General features: G+C 42.4%; 1 protein-coding gene across 2 annotated transcripts in view; it reads left to right on the top strand.

Moving 5' to 3' along the window:
- The window catches only part of cadm4 (cell adhesion molecule 4), a 190982-nt gene that overhangs the window by 143518 nt on the left and 24539 nt on the right, over positions 1 to 22925 (top strand). For both annotated transcript variants that reach the window (XM_060870837.1, XM_060870835.1), the window contains exons 2-3: positions 13636 to 13782; positions 20891 to 21178. In XM_060870837.1, the coding sequence (XP_060726820.1) occupies positions 13636 to 13782; positions 20891 to 21178 (435 nt within the window). The remainder of the gene's footprint in view (positions 1 to 13635; positions 13783 to 20890; positions 21179 to 22925) is intronic.

Raw genomic sequence — 22925 nt, 5'->3', positions numbered from 1 at the left:
AACGCCAATGACGCCCATTACCAATTTGATTTGGATGAGAATTAGAAAGAAGAAGGAGACAGGAAGAAGGATGGTTGATGCGCTCTCTCTGTCTCTCTCTCTCCCTTTCTCTCTGTCTCCAGCTGACAAGAGTGCAAACATACACAGCGAGGAAAGCTGTAATGAATGCAAGGGGCACAAATTAACTGGCATCTGAGCGTGCAGCCAAATGGCAATCGCCTCATGAAGGCTGAACCTGCTCGTGTGTATTCAATTTGAGTTAATTCAGGGAGACAATATGAATTGAAATGTTCATGGTGGGTGGAGACATATTCATTATACACACAAACACACACACACACACACACACACACACACACACACACACTGGGATAATCATACTTCACAATAAGCTATTCTGTTCAATATACTGAAATTTTCTCAGGTTATATTAAGTGTTTGTATCCCGGTTGAAGTTACCACTGGAATAATTTATCTACTTTTGCCTGCTGGGAGAAAAGAGCACAAATAAATGAACTCATTGGAGTGGATGTTATTATAATGGATGTCTAAGGGCAGCTGTTTGGGCGATCAATAAACGTGCAAAGTAGGCACAGTTATAAAGTGAATAACGACGAAATGACAAGTGTCGCACCTTTAGCACTAAAGGTGTAACAGTAATTGTTACTTTTCTGTTTCTTGGCTTGTGCCGAACTCGAGACATTGACTAAGGTTGTAACCCGTACATCACCAGTTTCTCCCAGTTCCACCTCGGAGCGTGTGATCTGGGATGTAGGATGTGGGAAGCGATAGCACAGTGGTGAAGATGTTGGGCTACTGATGAGAAGGTTGTGAGTTCAAATCCCCCTCTGCAGGGCTTTCAAGCACAAGACTTACAAATGGTGTAAATAAATATATATATCAGTACATTTGACTTGAAGCTTAATTAAAAAAATTCCTTTGGCTGTTAAAGTCCTGAAAACCCCCCACAGGGAAACATGGTAATGCTGGACTATGCCTTTAAGTTAACTGCTTCATATACACATGCATATCCCTATATATACACGGTCTCTGTGCTCCTCTGATCAAGTCATCTCAGTTCAGTTTTATTTTGTGTCTAGCACTAAGAATAGACGTGGAGTCATGAAGATATCTGGAGGCAGATTTAGATCCCTAAAGCAAAAGCCAGAGGCGACAGTGGCAAGGCAAACTCCCTGAAGAACCCCATCCTCTTCATCTCCTCCACAGCAGCAGAAAGCAGCATCACAGAAACTCCAAGCTGAGGCAGAAGAAGCGTACCAGCATGAATCTGGCAGATCTGGAGGGTGAGAGGAGCCACAGCAAGCAATACACCAGACAGCAGGATTACACGTACACAGAAAGACAGAAAGAGAGTAAGAGAGAGAAACAGAAAAAGAGAGAGAGAGAGAGAGAGAGAGAGAGAGAGAGAGCAGCTTATTAAGAATGCTTTTACTCTACATTGGTTTAAAAGGGTGTTTATTCTACGCACCCAGATGTCTGCATTCATACAGTGGATTAGATTGACTTTGGTTGTACAGAGTCAAGTGGCACTCTGTGTGCGAGACACAGACATGCAGAACTATAAGGCTGATCAGATATAGAGCAATGGTGCAGAAGAAAAAAGAAAAAAAAAAGTATGAAAAGAGACGAGGGCCGTCTGACTGACTTCTGTTGGTCCAGCTGAATGAGGCTTATTGTCGCTGGATCTGCCTCTGCTGCCTGCACAAAAATCACTGATATTTGAATTTGTGCATCTGCAAACACACACCCCCACGTCAAACAATGTGCCTATAAGCAACCAGAGCTTTATAAATACAAGCTGGAGAGATGACTCTGTGAAGCTTGACTCTGGGATCACTGACTTGACGGTGGCTGAAAACGGATAGCGAGCAAACGGAGAGGTTAGAGCTGGAACCCCCCTTAGGAGGACAGAAGGACAGATTTGGGGTGGAGGAAAAAGAAAGAAGGAGACGACAACAGGCAGAATAACAGTGGAATAACTTTCACCTGGTCTCACTGACTGTATAGGACCTAAAAGGAATTGATTTGAAGCACGGCCTGTGCGGCTGCCCGAGAGACGCCGGTGCTCTGCACCATCTATCATGTTGGTGCGCGCTCTGTTTTATTACTGGCCACTGATGACACCACCTTTCATCAGATAGGAGTGTGTGCTGTGTGTGCACGCCTCACCTACACTCTCGGCCCTGACGCTGGGGGATATTAGTCCTGCCACTGGTGGACTGCCACTGCTCCCTGTGTGTTTGTGTGTGTGTGTGTGAGTGTGTGTAAGAGAGATAGATAGCAGGCATTTGTGTGTGTTCAGGCCATGTGCAGCAGAGTGAGGCGAGGCGTGCTCTTAGAAGTCGAGTCAGATTGAACCCGTTCAGCTTCACCAGTGTGTTACACACATTTTTCATTTGTTCATTTTTGTAAACATTTGACGTCATCTGTCACTTTATTGCTGATTTTATTTCATATTCTCTCAATCCTTAAGCCTTATTTCTGCTCTGATTAGTAAACAGGTTATTTATAGATACATTTTGTGATATACTGCTGAGGCTGCACAGGTTTCTCCACAAAGTCTAGCTCTGTGCATTTGTCATTTTCTTTCTTCTCCTCCTCCAGTTATAAAGCTTTGCTTTTCTCCCTACACGCTGTACTTTTTGATGTAGTTTTGTGAGCTGCTTCACTCATTTTGTAACCCTTGATGTTTGTTGCCACACTCTAACGCTGTTGTGGAAATAAGTCTGGTGTTTACCAAGAGGGGCGTAGCTGGAGTCAGTCGAAACCAAGTGAGCCCAACATTAGGATGAGAAGCTGCGTGAACTTCTAACGAACACAGTAAAGCAAGTAGCGACTCTTGATTGTGCACGCGTGTCGATCGTTATCGAAGTGCAGAACTAATTAACCCTCACTCGGCTTGTTAATAGCTGACGCACTTAAGAGTGCAAGTAAAATTATGCAGCCTTGAAGGTTTTTATTCTGTCCTCGAATGAGAAAGTTGGAGGACTTTAATTTGCGGATATCAGTTATAGCTCCTGCTGGAGTGTGTGAGTGAGGTGATGAGAGTTTGAAAAGCCGGGTGAAGTGTTTTAATTAGCCGAAACCTTACGCTCTGCTGCTGCGGTGCTGTAGTTGTGGTATCTAGTGGTAGCAGTTTAGCTGAGACTCAGTTGGGTGACAGAGCAGTGTGTGTGTGTGTGTGTGTGTGTGTGTGTGTGTGTGTGTGTGTGGGGCATGTGTGTGTCTGGCCAAAGCCACAGAAGCCTCATTGATCAGCCTACGACACTCAATACACAATGAGAGCAGGCCAGCGATCTCGCCTCTTCCATCGCTCCCTCATTGTCCTGCTCGTTCAGTCGTCCATTCTGCTCTCCCTCTGCTGTAAGTCTCTCTCTCTCTCTCTCTCTCTTACATATTCTCGTACCTTCCTGTACTTGCCTCTTAAAGTGGCAGTTTTGAGCGCCTTCCCTTCAGGTCTTTCTTTGTGAATTTTTATCTCTCATCCCTCACACATCAGGTCTGACCTTTCCTCCTCTTCCCCGTTTAATATCTAGGCAGTTTATTACGGAGGAAATGTAATTTATGTACATAAGCGTAGAAATGCTGAGAGGGTACAGTCAGCGGATGGACCGAGTCAGCTTTCAGATTTATGGTCGCAGTGCATAAACAAAGTCGGCGTCCCTTAGTAGATTGCGGTGAAGATCAAATGTGGCTTTGAATATGATATCAGCTCTGAGTGGGGGGGTATTGGTCATACTTCAACTAGAAATCCTCCTTCAACTAGAAATGTATTTACCCATTTTTTGTTACCTACCATTACTAATATATATTATACTCTAATCCTACCAGGGGTTCTTCATGGCTTGTGGCAAACCAATCTGGCAAGCTAGCCTGGCTAGCTAAAAATCCTCTCAGAGATTCTGTCCGATAATCTTTTATTTTAGTTATCCAGTTAGCAATAGCAAAGAATATGACAACTAGGTACAACTGTATAACAGCTATAACAGCTGTGACAACTGTTAGCGACAGCAATAAAGATAATGACTATGTATAGGAACGTGTGTATTAAAATCTTCTCAGATTATATGATTCTCAGATGGCTAAATAGCCAGTTAATGATGCAAGAAATATAAACAAATGAAAGTAACCTCAGAAAGGATGATGATGTCTATGATAAAGGTACATGTTCTTAATTGGTGACAACTAAACTTAGCTGACCAAAGCTAATTTGGCTTGATTTTTAATCCTCATGGCTTGTGCTAACTGGCTAGCTAAAATCCTCTCAGAAATCCTGTCAGGTTTTTTTTTAGTTAGCCAGTTTGCAATAGCAATTTAAATGTTAACTAAATATAGAAATGTGATTTTTAAAATCCTCTCAGAAAACCTGTCAGATTAGCTTATTTTATTTAACCTGTTAGTAGTTAAACAAATGTACTTACACACCATTATCTGATACATTTATAATTATCATCTTTCTAGGGAACATAACCATGCTAAATGACCTACGTGAACGGATACGAGAGAAAGATAAGCATATCAGATAGGATGAATATGGAGGCATTTCATAAATTATCATGATGTCCATGTTGACACAAATAAACTAGCTGACAAAATATGACACGCAATATTGATTGAACATACAGTACGTACACTGGTTGGCGTTGTTTTTGTGTTTTGTGTAATGTCTTGTATTTTTTGTTTGCACTGTCTTTTGTCCTGCACTGTCTTTTTGTCTTGTCCTGCACTGTTTGCACCAGGTTGCACAGATCCACTTTATGAGGCTAGGATTACTTACTTAAGTCCTTAGCTCTGTCTTTGTTTTATGTAGCACCATAGTCATGGAGAAATGTTGTCTCATTTCACTGTGTACTGCAACAGCTATAAATGACAATAAAAGCTTCTTGACTTGACTTGAAAAGCTACTTTGGCAGGAATTGTAATCTTCATAGGCTAGTTATAACTGACTAGCTTACATTGCTATCTAAAAATTATTTTAGTAATCCTGTCAGATTAGTTTCTTTTAGTTAGTGCTAGGAATATTTTTCTTATTTTAGTTAGCCAGTGAATGATGATAAACAAAGAAAAGAATTGGAGAGAAGATAATAATGGAGTCCTTTCATTAAGGTTCACGATCCTAATTATCTCTTTAGCTTTTTACCTCTGGTGACAACTAAACTAGTCGAACAAAGCTAATCTGCTATGATTTCTTTGTGGCTAGCTAATATGGCAACCTACAAATCTTTATAGAATTTCTGTCAGATTATCTTATTTTGGTTAGCCAGTTAGCAATAGCAATAAAGATGATGTGTTGTGATTTTTAAATCTCAGAAATCAAAGCCAGATTTATCATCTTATCAACTTTATTTCTAATGCTAGTCAGCTAGGTAACTAAGCAGATTAATATGAGATTTTTATTTGTGATTGTTCATAATCTTGACTGCTAACGCTAGTGAGCTGATTTGAACTAACCTGATTTTCACAAAGGGGGACACGGTGGCTTAGTGGTTAGCACGTTCGCCTCACACCTCCAGGGTTGGGGGTTCGATTCCCGCCTCCGCCTTGTGTGTGTGGAGTTTGCATGTTCTCCCCGTGCCTCAGGGGTTTCCTCCGGGTACTCCGGTTTCCTCCCCCGGTCCAAAGACATGCATGGTAGGTTGATTGGCATCTCTGGAAAATTGTCCGTAGTGTGTGATTGCGTGAGTGAATGAGAGTGTGTGTGTGTGCCCTGCGATGAGTTGGCACTCCATCCAGGGTGTATCCTGCCTTGCTGCCCGATGACGCCTGAGATAGGCACAGGCTCCCCGTGACCCGAGAAGTTCGTATAAGCGGTAGAAAATGAGTGAGAGAGATGAGAGTGATTTTCACAGAAAAAGTTTGTCTCGCCATTTAGCAAGCAGAAGTGAACCGACAATAGTTTTGAGTTTTTTATGTACGTCTCCGAAAACCGTAGGAACACCAGAAAAAAAAAACTCAGAAACAAAACCCGATGAGGAAAGTAGAGTGAGGAATGAAAGGAGAGGGTCATACGGTTGCTTGTGAGGTAAAAGGATACACTGTTGGTGAAATAAGGATTGAATTGAGCTGGGGAAAGGGAAATGATTGTTGTGCAGTGAGAGAAAAAAAAAGAGAGCGAGAGAGAGCGCAATATGCTCAGAACAGCGAGGCCGAGAGGACGGCTAGCTCTATAGGGAGAAAGCAGAAGGAGCATGGCAGGAGAAGATACGACAGCAGCTCTTTACACTGACCTGTGAAGTACTGAGAAGAGTTTTAAACTCAGGCCCGAGGGTAAAAGTGCTGACCTAAGAGCATCTCGACTCATGTTTATGGCACTAATCATAAAGAATCTGAAAGGCAAACAGAGGTCGATCAGCACTATTACTCAGACGCGAGATAAATGTGAGCCCGAGAGAGGCCTGAGTGTTCAAGGCAAACATCTGTTCAAGGAGTAATTTGCACTGCGTACCTATTGTTTATTTCCCAGAGTGTTTAAGCCCGTTACTTAGCAAGGACATGGTTGCTGCCTCTCTTAGGATCAGCGCAGCATGAGATACAGGATGCAGTTCCCTGTTGTTGTTTTTTTTATATCTCTAACTACCACTTTTTTTTCTCTAGCTTTGAATATGTATTGTCTCAGCAGTCTCAGCTTCTATGCCAGCTGGAGGGAATCTGTACATATATTCTGAATGTCTGAATACAAAAGATCATTCTGGGGACAGGAGAACGTGAGAGAGAGAGAGAGCGAGAGAGAGAGAGAGAGAGAGAGAGAGAGAGAGAGAGAGAGAAAGTGTGTAAGGGGGGGTCTTTAGCCTTGGCAGCTTGAGTGCTATAAAATTCTTGCCAGTAAAGCATTTTTGCCATTGAATCTAAGATGGTAACAGGGATAGAAGCCAGGTCAGAGTGTGTGTGTGTGTGTGTGTGTGTGTGTGTGTGTGTGTGTGTGTATGTGTATGTGAGTGTGTTTCACAGCTGGCCCAAAGTATTGTAATATCCCTGCAAATTTACCCACAAGCCATTTCTTGTGATGCCCAGCAACGAACATCCTAGATACCAGCAAGCATCCAAACCCACAGCATGAACTGAAGAGCAAAGCAAAAGGTCTTAAAGGGGAAGAATAACCTAATAACCTGGACAGAAAGAGAGAGAGAGAGAGAGAGAGAGAGAGAGAGAGAGAGGCAATCCTGGTTAATGGACAGAGAATGCAGGATGAAATGAAGCGTTTTGAGACAAGTGAGCTTGAGGGAGAGATATGGGTGAAATATGACAGTAGGATATAGGGGCGTTAAAGAACATGAAGGTCACAAAAAATGACAGAGTGAAAGAATGACAGAGAGAGAGAGAGAGAGAGAGAGAGAGAGAGAGAGAAGGGGGATAAGAACCACAGACGAGCAGACTGAGGGCAAATGTAGTGATGGAAGTGTGGAAATGAGAGCATAAGCAGCATAAATAGAAGATCAAACGCAGGAGGAAGGAACGTTTGCCACTGCAGGACGCCCGCAGAGCGGGGACGGGAGAAAATGAGGCAAGCACGGGTAAAAAGGGAAGGAAGGAAATGAGAAAAGAAATGAACATCAACTGCTGATGTGTAATTACAGCAGTGGGGACTAGAGAAAGATGTTCATTGCAGTTTCTCGTGATCGCATTGACTTCAGTGTTTTTTTCGTTCTGCTCCTCTTTCTTTCTGTCTCTTCTCTAGCTGCTCTCTCTCTGTCTCTGTCTTTCTATATGTCTCTGTCTCGCAGACAAAACCCCAGCTGATTATACTCTAAGCCTGAGCTCCAGAACAAATCACAATACGGAGCTGGAAACAAACAGACGTCTTTGTTGGAGAGACGGAATAAGCGAGGACAGCGAGAAACAGACAACACAATCATGAAAACATGAAATGAAAGGACTGTATAGGGACAGAGAAACTGTGAAAAACAGGAAAAGTGTTGGATGGAGAAAGGCCGCTGTAGGAAAGAAGAAGAGAGGGAGGGAGGGAGAGGAGGAGAGGAAGAGAGAGAAAAAATGAGGGATTAGGCTACAGAAGGAGGTTTTTTGGTGGGGATTGAGTGTGTAGGTGTGAAAGAGACAGAGAATGAGATTAGACCAGAAAAGCAGGCAGTGGGAGAGCAAATTATGAGATTCAAATCCAAGAATAGGATAGATAGAGAGAAATGGGGACAGGAAAAGGAAATAAAGGAAAAATTGGAGGAATGACAAAGCGGTAATGAAGAGAAGAGTGTTATAAAGGATTATATATTATTTATAGCCACAGCATCTTTTTTTTTTTTTTTTTTTTTTTTTTGTTACTGTATTCGACTGGCACCACGTGCGATTCCTCCGAGAGAAGAGAGTTTTAATTTTGGCTCAGCGAGTCTGTGAGATAGAGATAGATGGAAGAAAACGGAAGAGAAGAAGAGGAAGGATCTGTCATCTCCAGCAAAGCATTTCCCCACAGAGTTTACTGATTATGTGGAGCTAATGAAAGTGTATACACACATACACAAACTCACACACACTCACAAACTGTAGAAAACTCACTGATTATTAGACCTTCGTTTTCAATAGCATCTAGACCACACACACACACACTCTCACACACACACACACACAAGTAGTCAACATATTTTACTTCAGGTGTTCCGAACAGATGTGTCTGTAATCATTGAAAATTGAAGAGAGGGAAAGAGGAATGCGATAAGAAGACGAGGCAAGAAAGGGTCAATTAATACAAAGTGGCTTTCGCTCTTTCACCAGATGGAAGAATAAAACACAGGATGAGTGGATGAGGGGATGAGGGGGGCACAGTGGCTTAGTGGTTAGCACGTTCACCTCACACCTCCAGGGTCGGGGTTCGATTCCCGCCTCCACCTTGTGTGTGTGGAGTTTGCATGTTCTCCCCGTGCCTCGGGGGTTTCCTCCGGGTACTCCGGTTTCCTCCCCCGGTCCAAAGACATGCATGGTAGGTTGATTGGCATCTCTGGAAAAATTGTCCGTAGTGTGTGATTGCGTGAGTGAATGAGAGTGTGTGTGAATGTGTGTGTGTGGCCTGTGATGGGTTGGCACTCCGTTCAGGGTGTATCCTGCCTTGATGCCCGATGACGCCTGAGATAGGCACAGGCTCCCCGTGACCCGAGGTAGTTCGGATAAGCGGTAGAAGATGAATGAATGAGTGGATGAGAGAATGAGTAGACGAGGGTGTAGTCAAACTGTGGACGTTTGCCCGCATCCTCAACACTCATGCGTCATTTTTGTTAGTGTGTGTTTGTGTGTATGGGGTGATTCCACAATTTGTGTCCTAGTTCTGGGATGTTATCTTCTTAAATCTTTATGTAGAGTTAAAATTCCTTGGTAACATTAGTCAAAATAGATATTTGAGGCTATATCAGGTAGGGATTACGTTTGTGAACGAATATTTAGAGATGCACTAACGTCTCTACGTTACATATCGTCGCTGTCGGGCGGAAACCTCGTATGTCCAAATTTGGTCAATTTCATATTTTTCCACATATCGATGCTATTGGTCAGTCCCCACGTGGGTCTGTTATTTTTACAAGTTATTAACCAATCTAAAGTCTTGAAAATAGCTCGAGCGCAAATCTCATAACTCCATTGGACACTTCAACTGTCCACCTCTTCCTCACTCCAAGGGAGAGCTTCGCGGCATATTTCTCCTTAATAAGAGTCGCAACGAATCAACACGTCTTCTGAGGTAAATGTCTTCAAAACACTGGGCTCAAAGAAAAAAAAATCTTGACCCCCGCTAGTTCTGGTGCTCGTCTGAGGACAGGAATTTAGCGCAAGACAATCCACTGCAACGCGGTAAACCCTGTGTACTGCAGATAAGGTACGGCATTTTTTTAATTTCCTGAAAACTAACGGTTTTGGAGATACGAGGATTCCGTCCGACAGTGACGATATGTAATAAATGTAAACATCCACACGGCGCAGAAATGTCATAGTGCCAAATTATATCATTTCTGCCTCTATAGCATTTCTGCATGTTACCTCTAATATGATTGGTCACAAAAATAATCCCTAAATGATCTAATCTGTAGCATCTTATCTTACATTTCTTCTCCCTCTTCAGCTTTTGGCCATTTTCTCCTCTGCTAAAGCCCTTAAAAGTCCTACTCCTTAGACCTTTTGACCTTATGCGCTCTTTTAATGGTCAAGATTCTTTATGAATAACTTTTATCTTAGCTAGGATCTTCTCGTTTGTTTTATAGGAAGATGACATTTCTAAGAATTTTTTGAGAATTTCATCACTTGGAGAAACTTTGCACTAAAGTATTTTTATGAATTTCTGGAGTCCGTCTCAGGAGACCTAGCAGAACAGGCAAGGGACACCCCATTATAGAGCACAATCTCACACACACACACACACACATATATTCAAACACTACGGATAATTTAGATCAGCCTCTAATTCATGGACTGCAGGAGGAAAGCAGAGTACCTGGAGCAAACCACTGAAGCTCATAGAGAGAGGCAGGAATTCAAATGTCCAGACTTGGAAGTGTCAGAGAAACCTGCTAACCACTAAGCCACGTGCCATGTGGAATTATCTGTATAGTGAAAAAGAGATGTTCGCAATGGTTGTCATGCAGAAGGCACATAGTACGAGTAAGATCCCGATACTACCGTGTTACTTTGATACAGACCAGTAGAATTTGGGTTTGTTTGACGTTAACTGTGTGTTCGGCTGCTCTGAGGACGTCGTGTTGTTCGACTTTTTAACAATGTTTCTTCAAACATTTGTACCATTTGGGTGTGTTTGTGTGCCAGTGTGTGTGCAGAAGCTCTAACTCAGCCCTGTAATCCTTTCCTGGCTCTTGATGGTGTGGATTTACTGTACTCTTTACCTGGCTTTCTCCCAGCTCCCTAAATCCATTTTGCCTACATCTCCCATAACTCACCGCTGCTTCTCAGAGGCGCCTTATGCCCACCCCGGCATGGCCTTGTTTATTCGTTCCATATGCTTTTTTATTTATTTATTTGTTCCTTTAGAAATGATGGCCTGTCTCACTCGCACTTGCAATCGGATCCGGTAAATTAGGGCTGTTTTTCAAAACACGTCGATGTGGTTCCGAGAGCGATTTTACCGCATCGGCACGTCGCCCCCGTCTGTCTGAGACGTTAAGTGCAATCGAACTTGATTTTTTTTTTTTTTTTTTTTTCCTCTCTTTCCTCCCAGCTAAATTTATATTCTTTACAGAGTGGTCCCTTATTGATTGCTTTACCCCGCTGGTTTAACCCATTTCCGTGTATGTTAAGTGTGCTTGTTTTATCGTGCCTTGATTTTAATAGGGTTGTGATTAATCCGTCTCCTACAGGACTCTCACTAGCCTACCCATGATGCACCTGTCACACTCATTTCCCAAGATTTGTTTTTTTTTTTTACAGCTGTACAAATCTCAGCATCTATCCCTCCATCCATCCATCCATCCATCCATCCATTCATCCTATTTTGTAGGTTAAGCTTTTCAGCATCTCCTGCTTGCATCGCAACGCTAGGCTTCAGACTGGTGGGGCAGATTTAGTTGTTTGTTTTGCCACATCGTTTCAGTCATTTACACAGTGATGAGACAGCTGGCAGATACTGTCAAGCTTTTAACAGACCCTCAATTAGCTGTGTTTTTGTTCAAAATCCTAGTCATACACTTTTGTTTTCGGATTCCACAGTGTTTGTACGTGATCAGCTGGGAAGTCCTTCATCACTGTCCCTTCACTGCCAAGCCTTCACTTGATGTATAGAACAATTAGGGTCCATTAGAACAATAGCGGCCCAGTCCGTAGGTGCCAAAGTGCTGACTAATAACAGTCATTAGAATACTCATAGTAATGGCCGTGGCTTCGGCGATCACCCAGATATCAATCACAATATTGATGTGTGGAATAGAAGTCGTGATGGCTGAATTACAATGACAGTTGTTGAGGAATAAAAAGAGTCTGTCAGACTCTCTGTATCTATTCATTCATTTTCATCCTTCTTCTTCTTCTTTTTTTTTTTTTTGTTGTTGTAAATTTCAGCCCAATACCTCGCCTGACAATGTTTTATTACCCTTCAACCCTTCTCTGGTGAACGCACTGGTATGGTCCCTAAACCTGATTAAGTCCGACTAAATCAAATAGAAATGAAGTCAGAGGAGCAGGACGAATAGCGATGGGCAATTCGCACTGCCAAATATCTCCCTGTTCTTTCACTTCCTTGCATTTCTCCTTATTCCGCCCCGTCGTTTTTTTTTTTTTTCTCCTCTCCTCAGCATGCCTACGCATGAAGGACACGAACGAGACTTTTACATCTCTGTAGGCGTACAGCTACCTCAGCACTTCTTTGTAGAGATCTGGCTCATGATTGCCACTTCTGATGGTGTGCGTCTTCATGGATATCCAGAGAAAACACCACCTGGCGTGGAGAATAACAGGTGCAAAAGCAATATGCTCGGCTTACCTGGGGTATTAAATCACGTGCATCCTCTGTTTAGGTCCCAACTCAGCACTGCTCCACAGTAGTTAACTGATTAATTGGCCCTTACGACTCCAGACGTTAAACCAATTAGCTCAGGTGGTTGGGTGGGAGAAATGGCCTTGAGAGCTACAACAGTCCTAACAAGAGCTTGTTGATGGCTAATCTACAGATATGTAAACATGAACATCTTGTCCGGTTTGAAGGCTAGACTATAACATTAGACCAGACGTAGACCCATGATCTGTACGATGAGTCACTGTTGCTTCAGAGACCTCTGTGTCAGCACTGCGGATAATTGCATTTCGAAAAAGCCGCACATCTTGGGACTTTATTTGTGCAGCCAGACTAACGGCACGCTGCGTCCGATCGGCCAGACGCTGCTTAGTTAAACATTAGCAATGCAGATCTGGCTTCAGCAAATCCTGCAAAAGCCTAGAATATTGGAATGCAAAATTCGAGAAATCCAATGCCATGTGCCAGTGAGCACATTAGAGTTGCGCGGCTTGCCAGCACACATCAGAATGCGTCAGCCAGCAATCTGTGTGTGGGGAAACGGCCTCAGAACGGACACTGCACCAATTTTCACTGATTCTCAGAAGCTAGTCTCTTGAACGCATTCCTCAGTAGCTGGCGCGTACGATGTCGATCCACATCACATCATGCTTTTATTTCGGGACAGAGCAATTAGAAGCAACAAGTCTTTTACAGAAAGGAGTACAACAACTAAAGATGCACTTTCAGGATATTGGTTATGTTGTCATTCTAACCTATTTTTATTTATTAAATGGCTAATTATTCAAAATAATTTTGAAAACGAAACCCTACAGCAATAGAGCTCTCTGCTTATTTTATTCACTTCTGCTCATGTTTGTTATGTGTACTGATTATTTACTGTGATTTTATTTTAGGGGTACTTTTTATTTTCTGTGAAAGGTTAAAGTGCATGCTGGTAACCAGCGAGAGAAAGAACTAGAACTATGCTGTTTCTATCGTTTCGAGATGACGGATAATCTCGGAAGGACGGCGCTTGTTTGCTTGGATTATTTATGAGGGAAAGCCGAGTGAAGAAACCGAAGAGCGAGTCAGAAAACAATTGTGATTGTGAGCTAACCAACATGTAACTGATATTGTTTCTCTCTCTCTCTCTCTCTCTCTCTCTCTCTCTCTCTCTCTATCAGCACGGGGCCAGGCGGTGCAGGCTGAGAATGTGACAGTCCTCGAGGGCGGCACAGCACACATCTCCTGCCGCCTACAGAACTATGACGGCTCCATAGTGGTCATCCAGAACCCACGCAGGCAAACGTTGTTCTTTAACGGCACGCGAGGTGAGCGCAGCAGGCTGTCGGGTCAGAGGTCATCAAAACCACTGGGCCTGTGGCAAAAACATTTACTCATTCGTATCATAACAAAATAAAACAAGCTTCTATAAAGGTTTGTGCTTGAAGTGAATACCTGGAGGTAAGAAGGACAAGCAGACACTAGTTTCTTGACAGCGTCCTCAATAGCTGGAGTGTGCGGTTTTATTCCATACAATGCTTTCAGTCTGGAACTCAAAAAATTATGAGCAAAAGTAACATTTTTTTTTTTTTTTTTTTGTGTGTGTGTGTGTGAAGAATTCAAACACCCGAAATGTACAATAACAAATTCATGCAGTCACTCCTAAATGACTGGAAAACCCTTCATACAGATGTGCAACAACGATTCAATCTGAGAAATAAATTGGTGCAAATTTGAAGTAGTTATCGTATAACAGTATAACGGCAGTATAATAGTAGTACAGTTGTGTAGCGGTAGTAGTATAGTAGTATAGCTGTGTTGTAATGGAAGTGGATTAGTAGTAGTATAATGGTAGTGGCGGTAGTAGTATTACAATAATAGTAGTAGCGTAATGGTAGTTTAGTCGTAGTGCAGTAATAATAGTAATAGTTGTATAGTTGTGTAGGAGTTGTAATAGTATAATGGTAGTATTGTAGTTGTATAGTATAGTATAGAAATGGTAGCAGAGTAGTATAGTAATAGCAGTGGTATAGATATGCTGTAGTATAGAAGAAGTAGTAGTATAGTTATAATAGTATTATAATGAGACTCGTAGTAGTGATATGATAGTAGTAGTATTCATTCATTCATTCATTCATCTTCTACCGCTTATCCGAACTACCTCGGGTCACGGGGAGCCTGTGCCTATCTCAGGCGTCATCGGGCATCAAGGAAGGATACACCCTGGACAGAGTGCCAACCCATCGAAGGGCACAAACACACACACACACACACACTCTCATTCACTCACACACTAGGGACAATTTTCCAGAGATGCCAATCAACCTACCATGCATGTCTTTGGACCGGGGGAGGAAACCGGAGTACCCGGAGGAAACCCCCGAGGCACGGGGAGAACATGCAAACTCCACACACACAAGGCGGAGGCGGGAATCGAAACCCCCAACCCTGGAGGTGTGAGGCGAACGTGCTAACCACTCAGCCACTGTTCCCCCCAAGAGTAGTATAGTAGTAATGGTATTAGTGTTGTGTTGTACTGTAATGGTAGTAAATTAGTGGTAGTAGTCTAACGATAGTAGGATAATACTACTAATAATAATAATAATAATAATAATAATAATAATAGTGGTAGGTTAATGGCAGTTTAGTAGTAGTACAATAGTAATGGTTGTATAGTTGTGTATGTGTAATAATAGTGTGATGGTAGTATTGTAGTAGCATAACAGTAATGTAGTATATTTGTGTAGAAATGGTAGTGTAGTAGTGGTATAGATGCTATAGTATAGTAAAAGTAGTAGTATAATGGTGACAGTAGTGGTAATAGTGTTATAATGATACTAGTAGTTGTGGTGATAGGATAGTAGCAGTAACGGGAACATAAGTTTGGTCTCAGTTGCACTATTATAAACTGTTATAGAAAGGACATTATTTACATTTACATTATTTACTGTCCAGTGTCACCCAAATGAGGATGAGGTTCCCTTCTGAACCTCAAGGTTTCTTCCTCATATCATCTCAGTGAGTTTTTCCTTGCCGCTGAGTTAATATTTTTTAATTATTTAGTAGTTTAATGGTAGTACGATCATAGTCGTATATTAACCAGGTTAATGAGATTTTAGTATCATTATAGGTATTAAGATCATTATGTTAGAAAGGACCAGTAGAAAGTACTAAAGAGATTTGGAGGTCCAGCTCCGTGGATCAGATCCCGTGAGTCAGTCATAAAAGTCTTTGTAGATGGAGCTAAGCTGACATTGCAGTTTTCTTCCTTGACGGAGCTTTTATCTTCATTTTGTCATGGTTTGTCTTTTTAAATTACTTTTAGCAGATTCATTCATTGAAGGTCTCTATAAAGCTTTGATTTCTGTCTGTTTTGCTGTCACTTTCACACATCTTTGCAGCTCTTTTAAGCTACTATGTGTTAACACGTTCTGCTATGCCATTTTGTTACAACAGCTTGGCCCTGTCTAAAGGAAGGTGAGTGTGAGAGGGGGAAAAGTAAGCAGATGGATAAAGGTTAAGGTTGAATACGTGGAAAAAGTTCAAGAACAAAAATAAGCGATAATGTGAGCATGTGCTACGTCGCTTTGCTCATTTTGATGGCACTGAACCACCTTTAAATTGCAGCTCTGTTTTCTATACCAAAAAATAAATAAATAAAAAGTGTTTTGGTCTATTAATATCTGCAGATCCACAGTGAGAGCGTGTCAGCTCATGGCTGGTCTAAATGCTTCGAGAGAGTCTCGGTTCGCTAACTAATGGATTTTGATGGTGGATTTTAAATGAATAGCGAAGCAGAAATAGCCCTTCAGCCCTGTAAGCGCTGCGACCTATCAGGTCCGTGCATTTCCCCTGACCCTGTTCCGATTGGCTGACTGTGAATGGTATGCAAATGAGGCGTGACTAAAGGTGACATTGGCTTGGACAATGCGCTGACATTTCGTTGCCATTTAGCATGTGGGAAGGCATTTATCTGTTTTAGAACCACTCTTTTCTTCTCTGTGCTAAACAGGGTCGAATGAATAGGTTCACTCGGATACATGCTGGTCGTTACACATTAGTCACTTGCTTACTGACTCCTTAGTTCCTTAGTTGCTCCCTTACGCAGTCCCTCAGTCTGTATCTCATTACCGACCTCATTCGGTCACAGCAGTAGCTAGCGTAAGTGCTCGCCCTCTTTTTATCTTTTTTTTTTTTTTTTTTTTTCCACCGACGCTTCTTAACGTTTCATCGTGGAACTGTAACGTACTTTAATTGGGATTGTATGTCTTAAATCTACACAAACTAACTACCCCCCCCCCCTCCCCTTCCCCCCTCGACCCAAACGATCTGAGACTGTTGAGATCCAACATTAATTCTGCTTGAAACCAGATTCCATTATAAACTTACATAATTAGTTGAATGGAGTTGACCAGTGTGCAGTTACATTTTAATGATCTCATTATAAATACATCAGTTCCGGAAAGGCTCCAGAGAACATCCCAAAACACAGAGAATCGTGAAGGCTAAGGAGTCTGGGACACACACCGAAGACCATGTAGATAATGCTCAGAGCTAAGATAAGAGAAAACCATAAAAACGTGGACAATAACATGGAAAGCACACAAGGGACAGACACGTATACGTCGTAGGTAGGAAGAAATAACACTAAGTCGATCTTAAATCGTAATCTTTCTTTACGTATAATAACAAAAACTTTCTTTGTTTATTCTATGTACTAATAAGCACTGGTGATTTTCCATCTATAGTACTTTTCCCAGACAATGTGATATGATACAGAGCATCATAAAAGCAACAGTGTGGAAAAAAAACAAGACTGAAAAATATGATGACGTATAAGTAATGGCAAAGGTTTGCAATAAGAGCTGAGTATATTTCTGATCTAGTATTGCATGAGTTTATGAGTAATTATCACATTAATCTCTGCAAATGGGCTTTCATTTGATTTCATTTCCTTCTTCTCTCTTCGTTATTTGCCACTTGATCCAGCACATCCTATTATTTATTTATTTATTTATTTATTCATTTTTATATCGCGCCCTGAAGGATACCTCTGCACAAAACCATGTAGCCTTGAGATCGTAATGAAACGTTTTTGAGTTGATGAATTACTGAAATAGTTCGGTTTCCCATTTAGTGTGCTCTCAAAAAAAAAAAAAAAAAAAAAAATATCAAGGGTCAAAAGGGGGGCACGGTGGTTTAGTGGTGAGCATGTTCGCCTCACACCTCCAGGGTTGGGGGTTCGATTCCCGCCTCCGCCTTGTAGAAGGCATAGAAGGCGTTTTCTAGTCGAATGCAAATAACATCAAATGCACATCAAACGCAACAATACTAGCTTTAGCAGAATATGGTGACTTTATAAAATGTTGAAAATGAAATCACACAACGTGAGCTAATTATAAAAAACATTTGTGAGCAGTCATGTTCACTAGAGTGTTTTCAGTCATCTTGAAATATTCTTCTCATCCAACATCAGTGCCTGGTAACCGTAGCCCATCTCCAATGTTGAGTCCAAAATTCAACATGCGAGTACTTTTCAGTGTGTACACACTACTCACACTATTTATACTACAACATGGCACAGAATTGCGACCTTATGATCACATCCAAGACTTGTTTGTAATGGCATCACAGTAGAACATTGCAGGTGATGGTCGTGGAATGCAGAAATCCAGCGTCCACAGTGACAGAAGAACTAAGGTGTTGTGTGGTGGCGTAAAAGCTGTTCTGACATTGCACCTAAAGTTTTGAGAATATTAAACCTGTTTCAAGCAAATGAGCCAAAGCAATTAAGAAAAACTATTATTTGACTGGGCACGGTGGCCTAGCGGTTAGCACGTTAGCCTCACACCTCCAGGGTTGGGGGTTCGATTCCCGCCTCCGCCTTGTGTGTGTGGAGTTTGCATGTTCTCCCCGTGCCTCTGGGGTTTCCTCCGGTTACTCCGGTTTCCTCCCCCGGTCCAAAGACATGCATGGTAGGTTGATTGGCATCTCTGGAAACACTTAACATACATCTGATGGACACCTAACATACACAGAACAATACCTATTCTTACATTGTCTGCAAGTACGCATTTATATTTTATTTTGTACATCTATATTTGAATTTGCACATCTTTACTTTAATTTGCACACTTATATTACAATTTGCACATACAACTGTCTATTATTTATATGTTCATGTCTTACCATTGCTACATGTTTACACTGTGGAGCTCCTGTACTAGAAAAAATTCCTTGTATGTGGAAACATACTTGGCAATAAAGACCTTTCTGATTCTGATTCTGATTCTGGAAAATTGTCCGTAGTGTGTGATTGCGTGAGTGAATGAGAGTGTGTGTGTGTGTGCCCTGCGATGGGTTGGCACTCCATCCAGGGTGTATCCTGCCTTGATGCCCGATGACGCCTGAGATACGCACAGGCTCCCCGTGACCCGAGGTAGTTCGGATAAGCGGTAGAAAATGAATGAATGAATGAAATCAAAGGTCAATAAGTATTCATCTTCACGTAGAAAAAGAACTCAAGTCTGACTTTAATGAGGCCGTAAAGAAAAATGTATTATATCTTTCATATTTATGCATTAATTATTTACTTAAAAAATGTTTTTTTAATTTAAATGCTCAAAACATTCATTTTATTCTGACAGTGTTGTACAGTATATTGCGGTCACATCAAACACGTCAGTGAGATACTTGTGCTCTTTAAGTTGAAGCTCAGTGTTCGACTCAGAATTGGTCTCGGCACTCTGCAGCACTCTATACCTCGAATCTTTCTCACTCTCTCACTTTTGTCATTCATCCCCTAGTTCATTGTCTCTCTTGCTGCCTCATTTACCTCTTATTTCACACGTTTCCGCGCGCGCTCTCTCGCTCCACTCCCTTCTCTCACTCCCATAATCCCTCTGCTCGCTGGCTTCCTCACTCGCTCGTTCAGCCTTTATACCGCACTTATACCTTCATCTCCTCCCTTCCACCCACTCTCAATCCCTTTTTCCGGCACTCGCACCCTCGCTACTTTAAACTCCCTCGCAGTGGACTGAAAAACATAAATAACCAGGACCACAAAGATCAGCAACAGTCACACACATCTCAGGGCTCCAATTATTTTGTGCATTGCACTGATTGCTTCGAGATGCTCCGTGAGAATAGGACAGATGTCCATTTCTGCTGAACAGAAAAACAGAAGGCCACTCAGGAGAATGTTAGCCTTCAGTCAATATATAATGAGTCTACACTCACTGCCTCAGCTCACAATGCCTCTTCCACTTATCATTATTTGTTATTATTCTCAATTTCTGACTATTGATTTTTTTTCGTGTTCTTTGCTAAAGGAAAAAAAACGTTTTTTTCCCTTTATGTCTCTTCACTCTGTCCCTTATTCTGTGCTCCCTGGAGGGCATTGACTATCTGCGTCAGCTGTCTTTCCCATATTCTTTAACCTTACCTCTTCTCTCATCTTCTCCCCTCCCAATTTTCCTCCTCTCCTCTCCTCTCCTCTCCTCTCCTCTCCTCTCCTCCCCTTACTCCCTCCCTCCCTCCCCTCCCATTTCTTCTCGTCTCCTTCCTTCTAATCTTCTCTCCTCTCTTCTCCTTTCCTCCTCTCCTCTCCTCCCCTCTCCTATCAACTTATCTTTCTGCTTTTCTCATTTCCTTTATTGCCTGCTCCTGGTTTTGGGTCACCTCCTTTATGACAATCGATAATCCCTCCATTTTGTACATGGCCCAATACTGTAGCATCTCATCTTCATCTCTGAAACTGCCTTGCTGGCTGCGTTCCATATCTCCTCTTTGTATTCTCTTCTCTCCCCTTATCTTTTACTTCATTTCAATATCCGTCTCTTCTTGTTTACCGAACATCCTTCCTGCAGATCAACCTGGAGCTAAGCCCTTTGTCTCTGCCTCTCATTTCCTCTTGATAGATAGATAGATAGATAGATAGATAGATAGATAGATAGATAGATAGATAGATAGATAGATAGATAGATAGATAGATAGATAGGGAGTAATCTTAATTTTTCCGTTCTGATGTCTTTCCAGATATGTGTTTACCTTCCCATCTCTGTCTCTCACTGTCCTTCTCTGTATATATCATTTATTCCCCCAGCTGTCTCCTGTAATAAAGATAAATAGCCCTCGCTAACAGCAACATATTAGCTCGTATTAGCGTTCTTGGCATGACCATGCCACGATTAGAGCACTGCAAGGCCTTTCTGAGTCATAACTTTTGACACATATTCAATTAAACACATTTCACACCAAGAAACTTGGACAGAAATACATTTCTACACACACACACACACGCACACACTCACATACCCACACACTCTGACTAAATGTGCACCCTCTATCTCTCAGGCTGTACCATTCTTGTATGTATGTCAGTTATTAAATGTTGCTCTCTCTGTTTGTCTTTCTCTTTCTGTCTCTCTGTCTCAGCTCTAAAGGACGAGCGCTTTCAGATGGTGCTGTTCACGCCACGCCTGGTGCGCATAACATTGACTAACGTGAGCGTGTCTGACGAAGGTGGCTACTTCTGTCAGCTCTACACGGACTCTACGCACCACCAGGTGGCCACGCTGTCGGTGGTGGTGCCCCCGGAGGTGCCCAATGTGGAGGTGAAGAGTGAGGCGGTGGAAGGTGGAGAGGTGGAGCTCACCTGTGTGTCAGAGAGGAGCAAACCTCCCGCTACGCTGCGCTGGGTCCGAGACCGCAGAGAAATTCCCGGTTAGTGTGTCACTACACATACAGTATGTGTGTGATTGTTAGGGCACCAAAAGTATGTTGAGGTGTGTGTATATGTGTGTGTGTGTGTTGTTTGAGTCTATACACACCAATAGTAACGTATGGAGACACATCTGAATCTAAACCACATAAAATCTGTGGTGTTTTTATTCCTCACTACCTTTCAGCAACTTTGTCCTGGTCAGGTGTGTTGTCTTTATTCAACAGTTTATTCTAGGTATGAATTGTAATTAAATGAATTGTCATTACTTGAAATAATATTGAATCATTTATATTCTAATCATATTTTATTTCAGTTCTACATTCCTTATCGTTAAGATGAAGCTATTGTTTAGCTAAAGACAGTATCATAAGAAAGTGCATTAGTTATGTGTGCATTTAAGCAGACAAGTAAATATAATCAAACCTACAACACATTCATTCCATTGATTATAATCCAGTCTAGCTTTCACTCATTTACTCACTCACACAGTGACTCACTCACACGGTGACTCACTCACACACTCACACAGTGACTCACTCACACACTCACACAGTGACTCACTCACACACTCACACAGTCACTCACTCACACACTCACACAGTGACTCACTCACACAGTGACTCACTCAGTCACTCACTCACACAGTGACTCACTCACACACTCACACAGTTACACACTCACACAGTGACTCACTCACACAGTGACTCACTCACACACTCACACAGTCACTCACTCACACAGTGACTCACTCAGTCACTCACTCACACACTCACACAGTCACTCACACACAGTGACTCACTCACACAGTGACTCACTCAGTCACTCACTCACACACTCACACAGTGACTCACTCACACAGTGACTCACTCACACAGTGACTCACTCACACACTCACACAGTCACTCACTCACACAGTGACTCACTCAGTCACTCACTCACACACTCACACAGTCACTCACACAGTGACTCACTCACACAGTGACTCACTCACACACTCACACAGTCACTCACACAGTGACTCACTCACACAGTGACTTTCTCAGTCACTCACTCACACAGTGACTCACTCAGTCACTCACTCACACACTCACACAGTGACTCACTCACACAGTGACTCACTCACTCACTCACTCACACAGTGACTCACTCACACAGTGACTCACTCACACAGTGACTCACTCACACACTCACACAGTCACTCACTCACACAGTGACTCACTCAGTCACTCACTCACACACTCACACAGTCACTCACACAGTGACTCACTCACACAGTGACTCACTCACACAGTGACTCACTCACACAGTCACTCACTCACACAGTGACTCACTCACACAGTGACTTACTCAGTCACTCACTCACACAGTGACTCACTCAGTCACTCACTCACACAGTCACTCACACAGTGACTCACTCACACAGTGACTCACTCACATAGTGACTTTCTCAGTCACTCACTCACACAGTGACTCACTCAGTCACTCACTCACACACTCACACAGTCACTCACACAGTGACTCACTCACACAGTGACTCACTCACACAGTGACTCACTCACACAGTGACTCACTCACACACTCACACAGTTACACACTCACACAGTGACTCACTCACACAGTGACTCACTCACACACTCACACAGTCACTCACTCACACAGTGACTCACTCAGTCACTCACTCACACACTCACACAGTCACTCACACACAGTGACTCACTCACACAGTGACTCACTCAGTCACTCACT

The sequence above is a fragment of the Tachysurus vachellii genome, chromosome 5 (assembly GCF_030014155.1).
Source record: "Tachysurus vachellii isolate PV-2020 chromosome 5, HZAU_Pvac_v1, whole genome shotgun sequence".
Lineage (NCBI taxonomy): Eukaryota > Metazoa > Chordata > Actinopteri > Siluriformes > Bagridae > Tachysurus > Tachysurus vachellii.
Note: the sequence above shows the minus strand (reverse complement) of the source record. Positions and strands in the feature narration are given on the sequence as shown.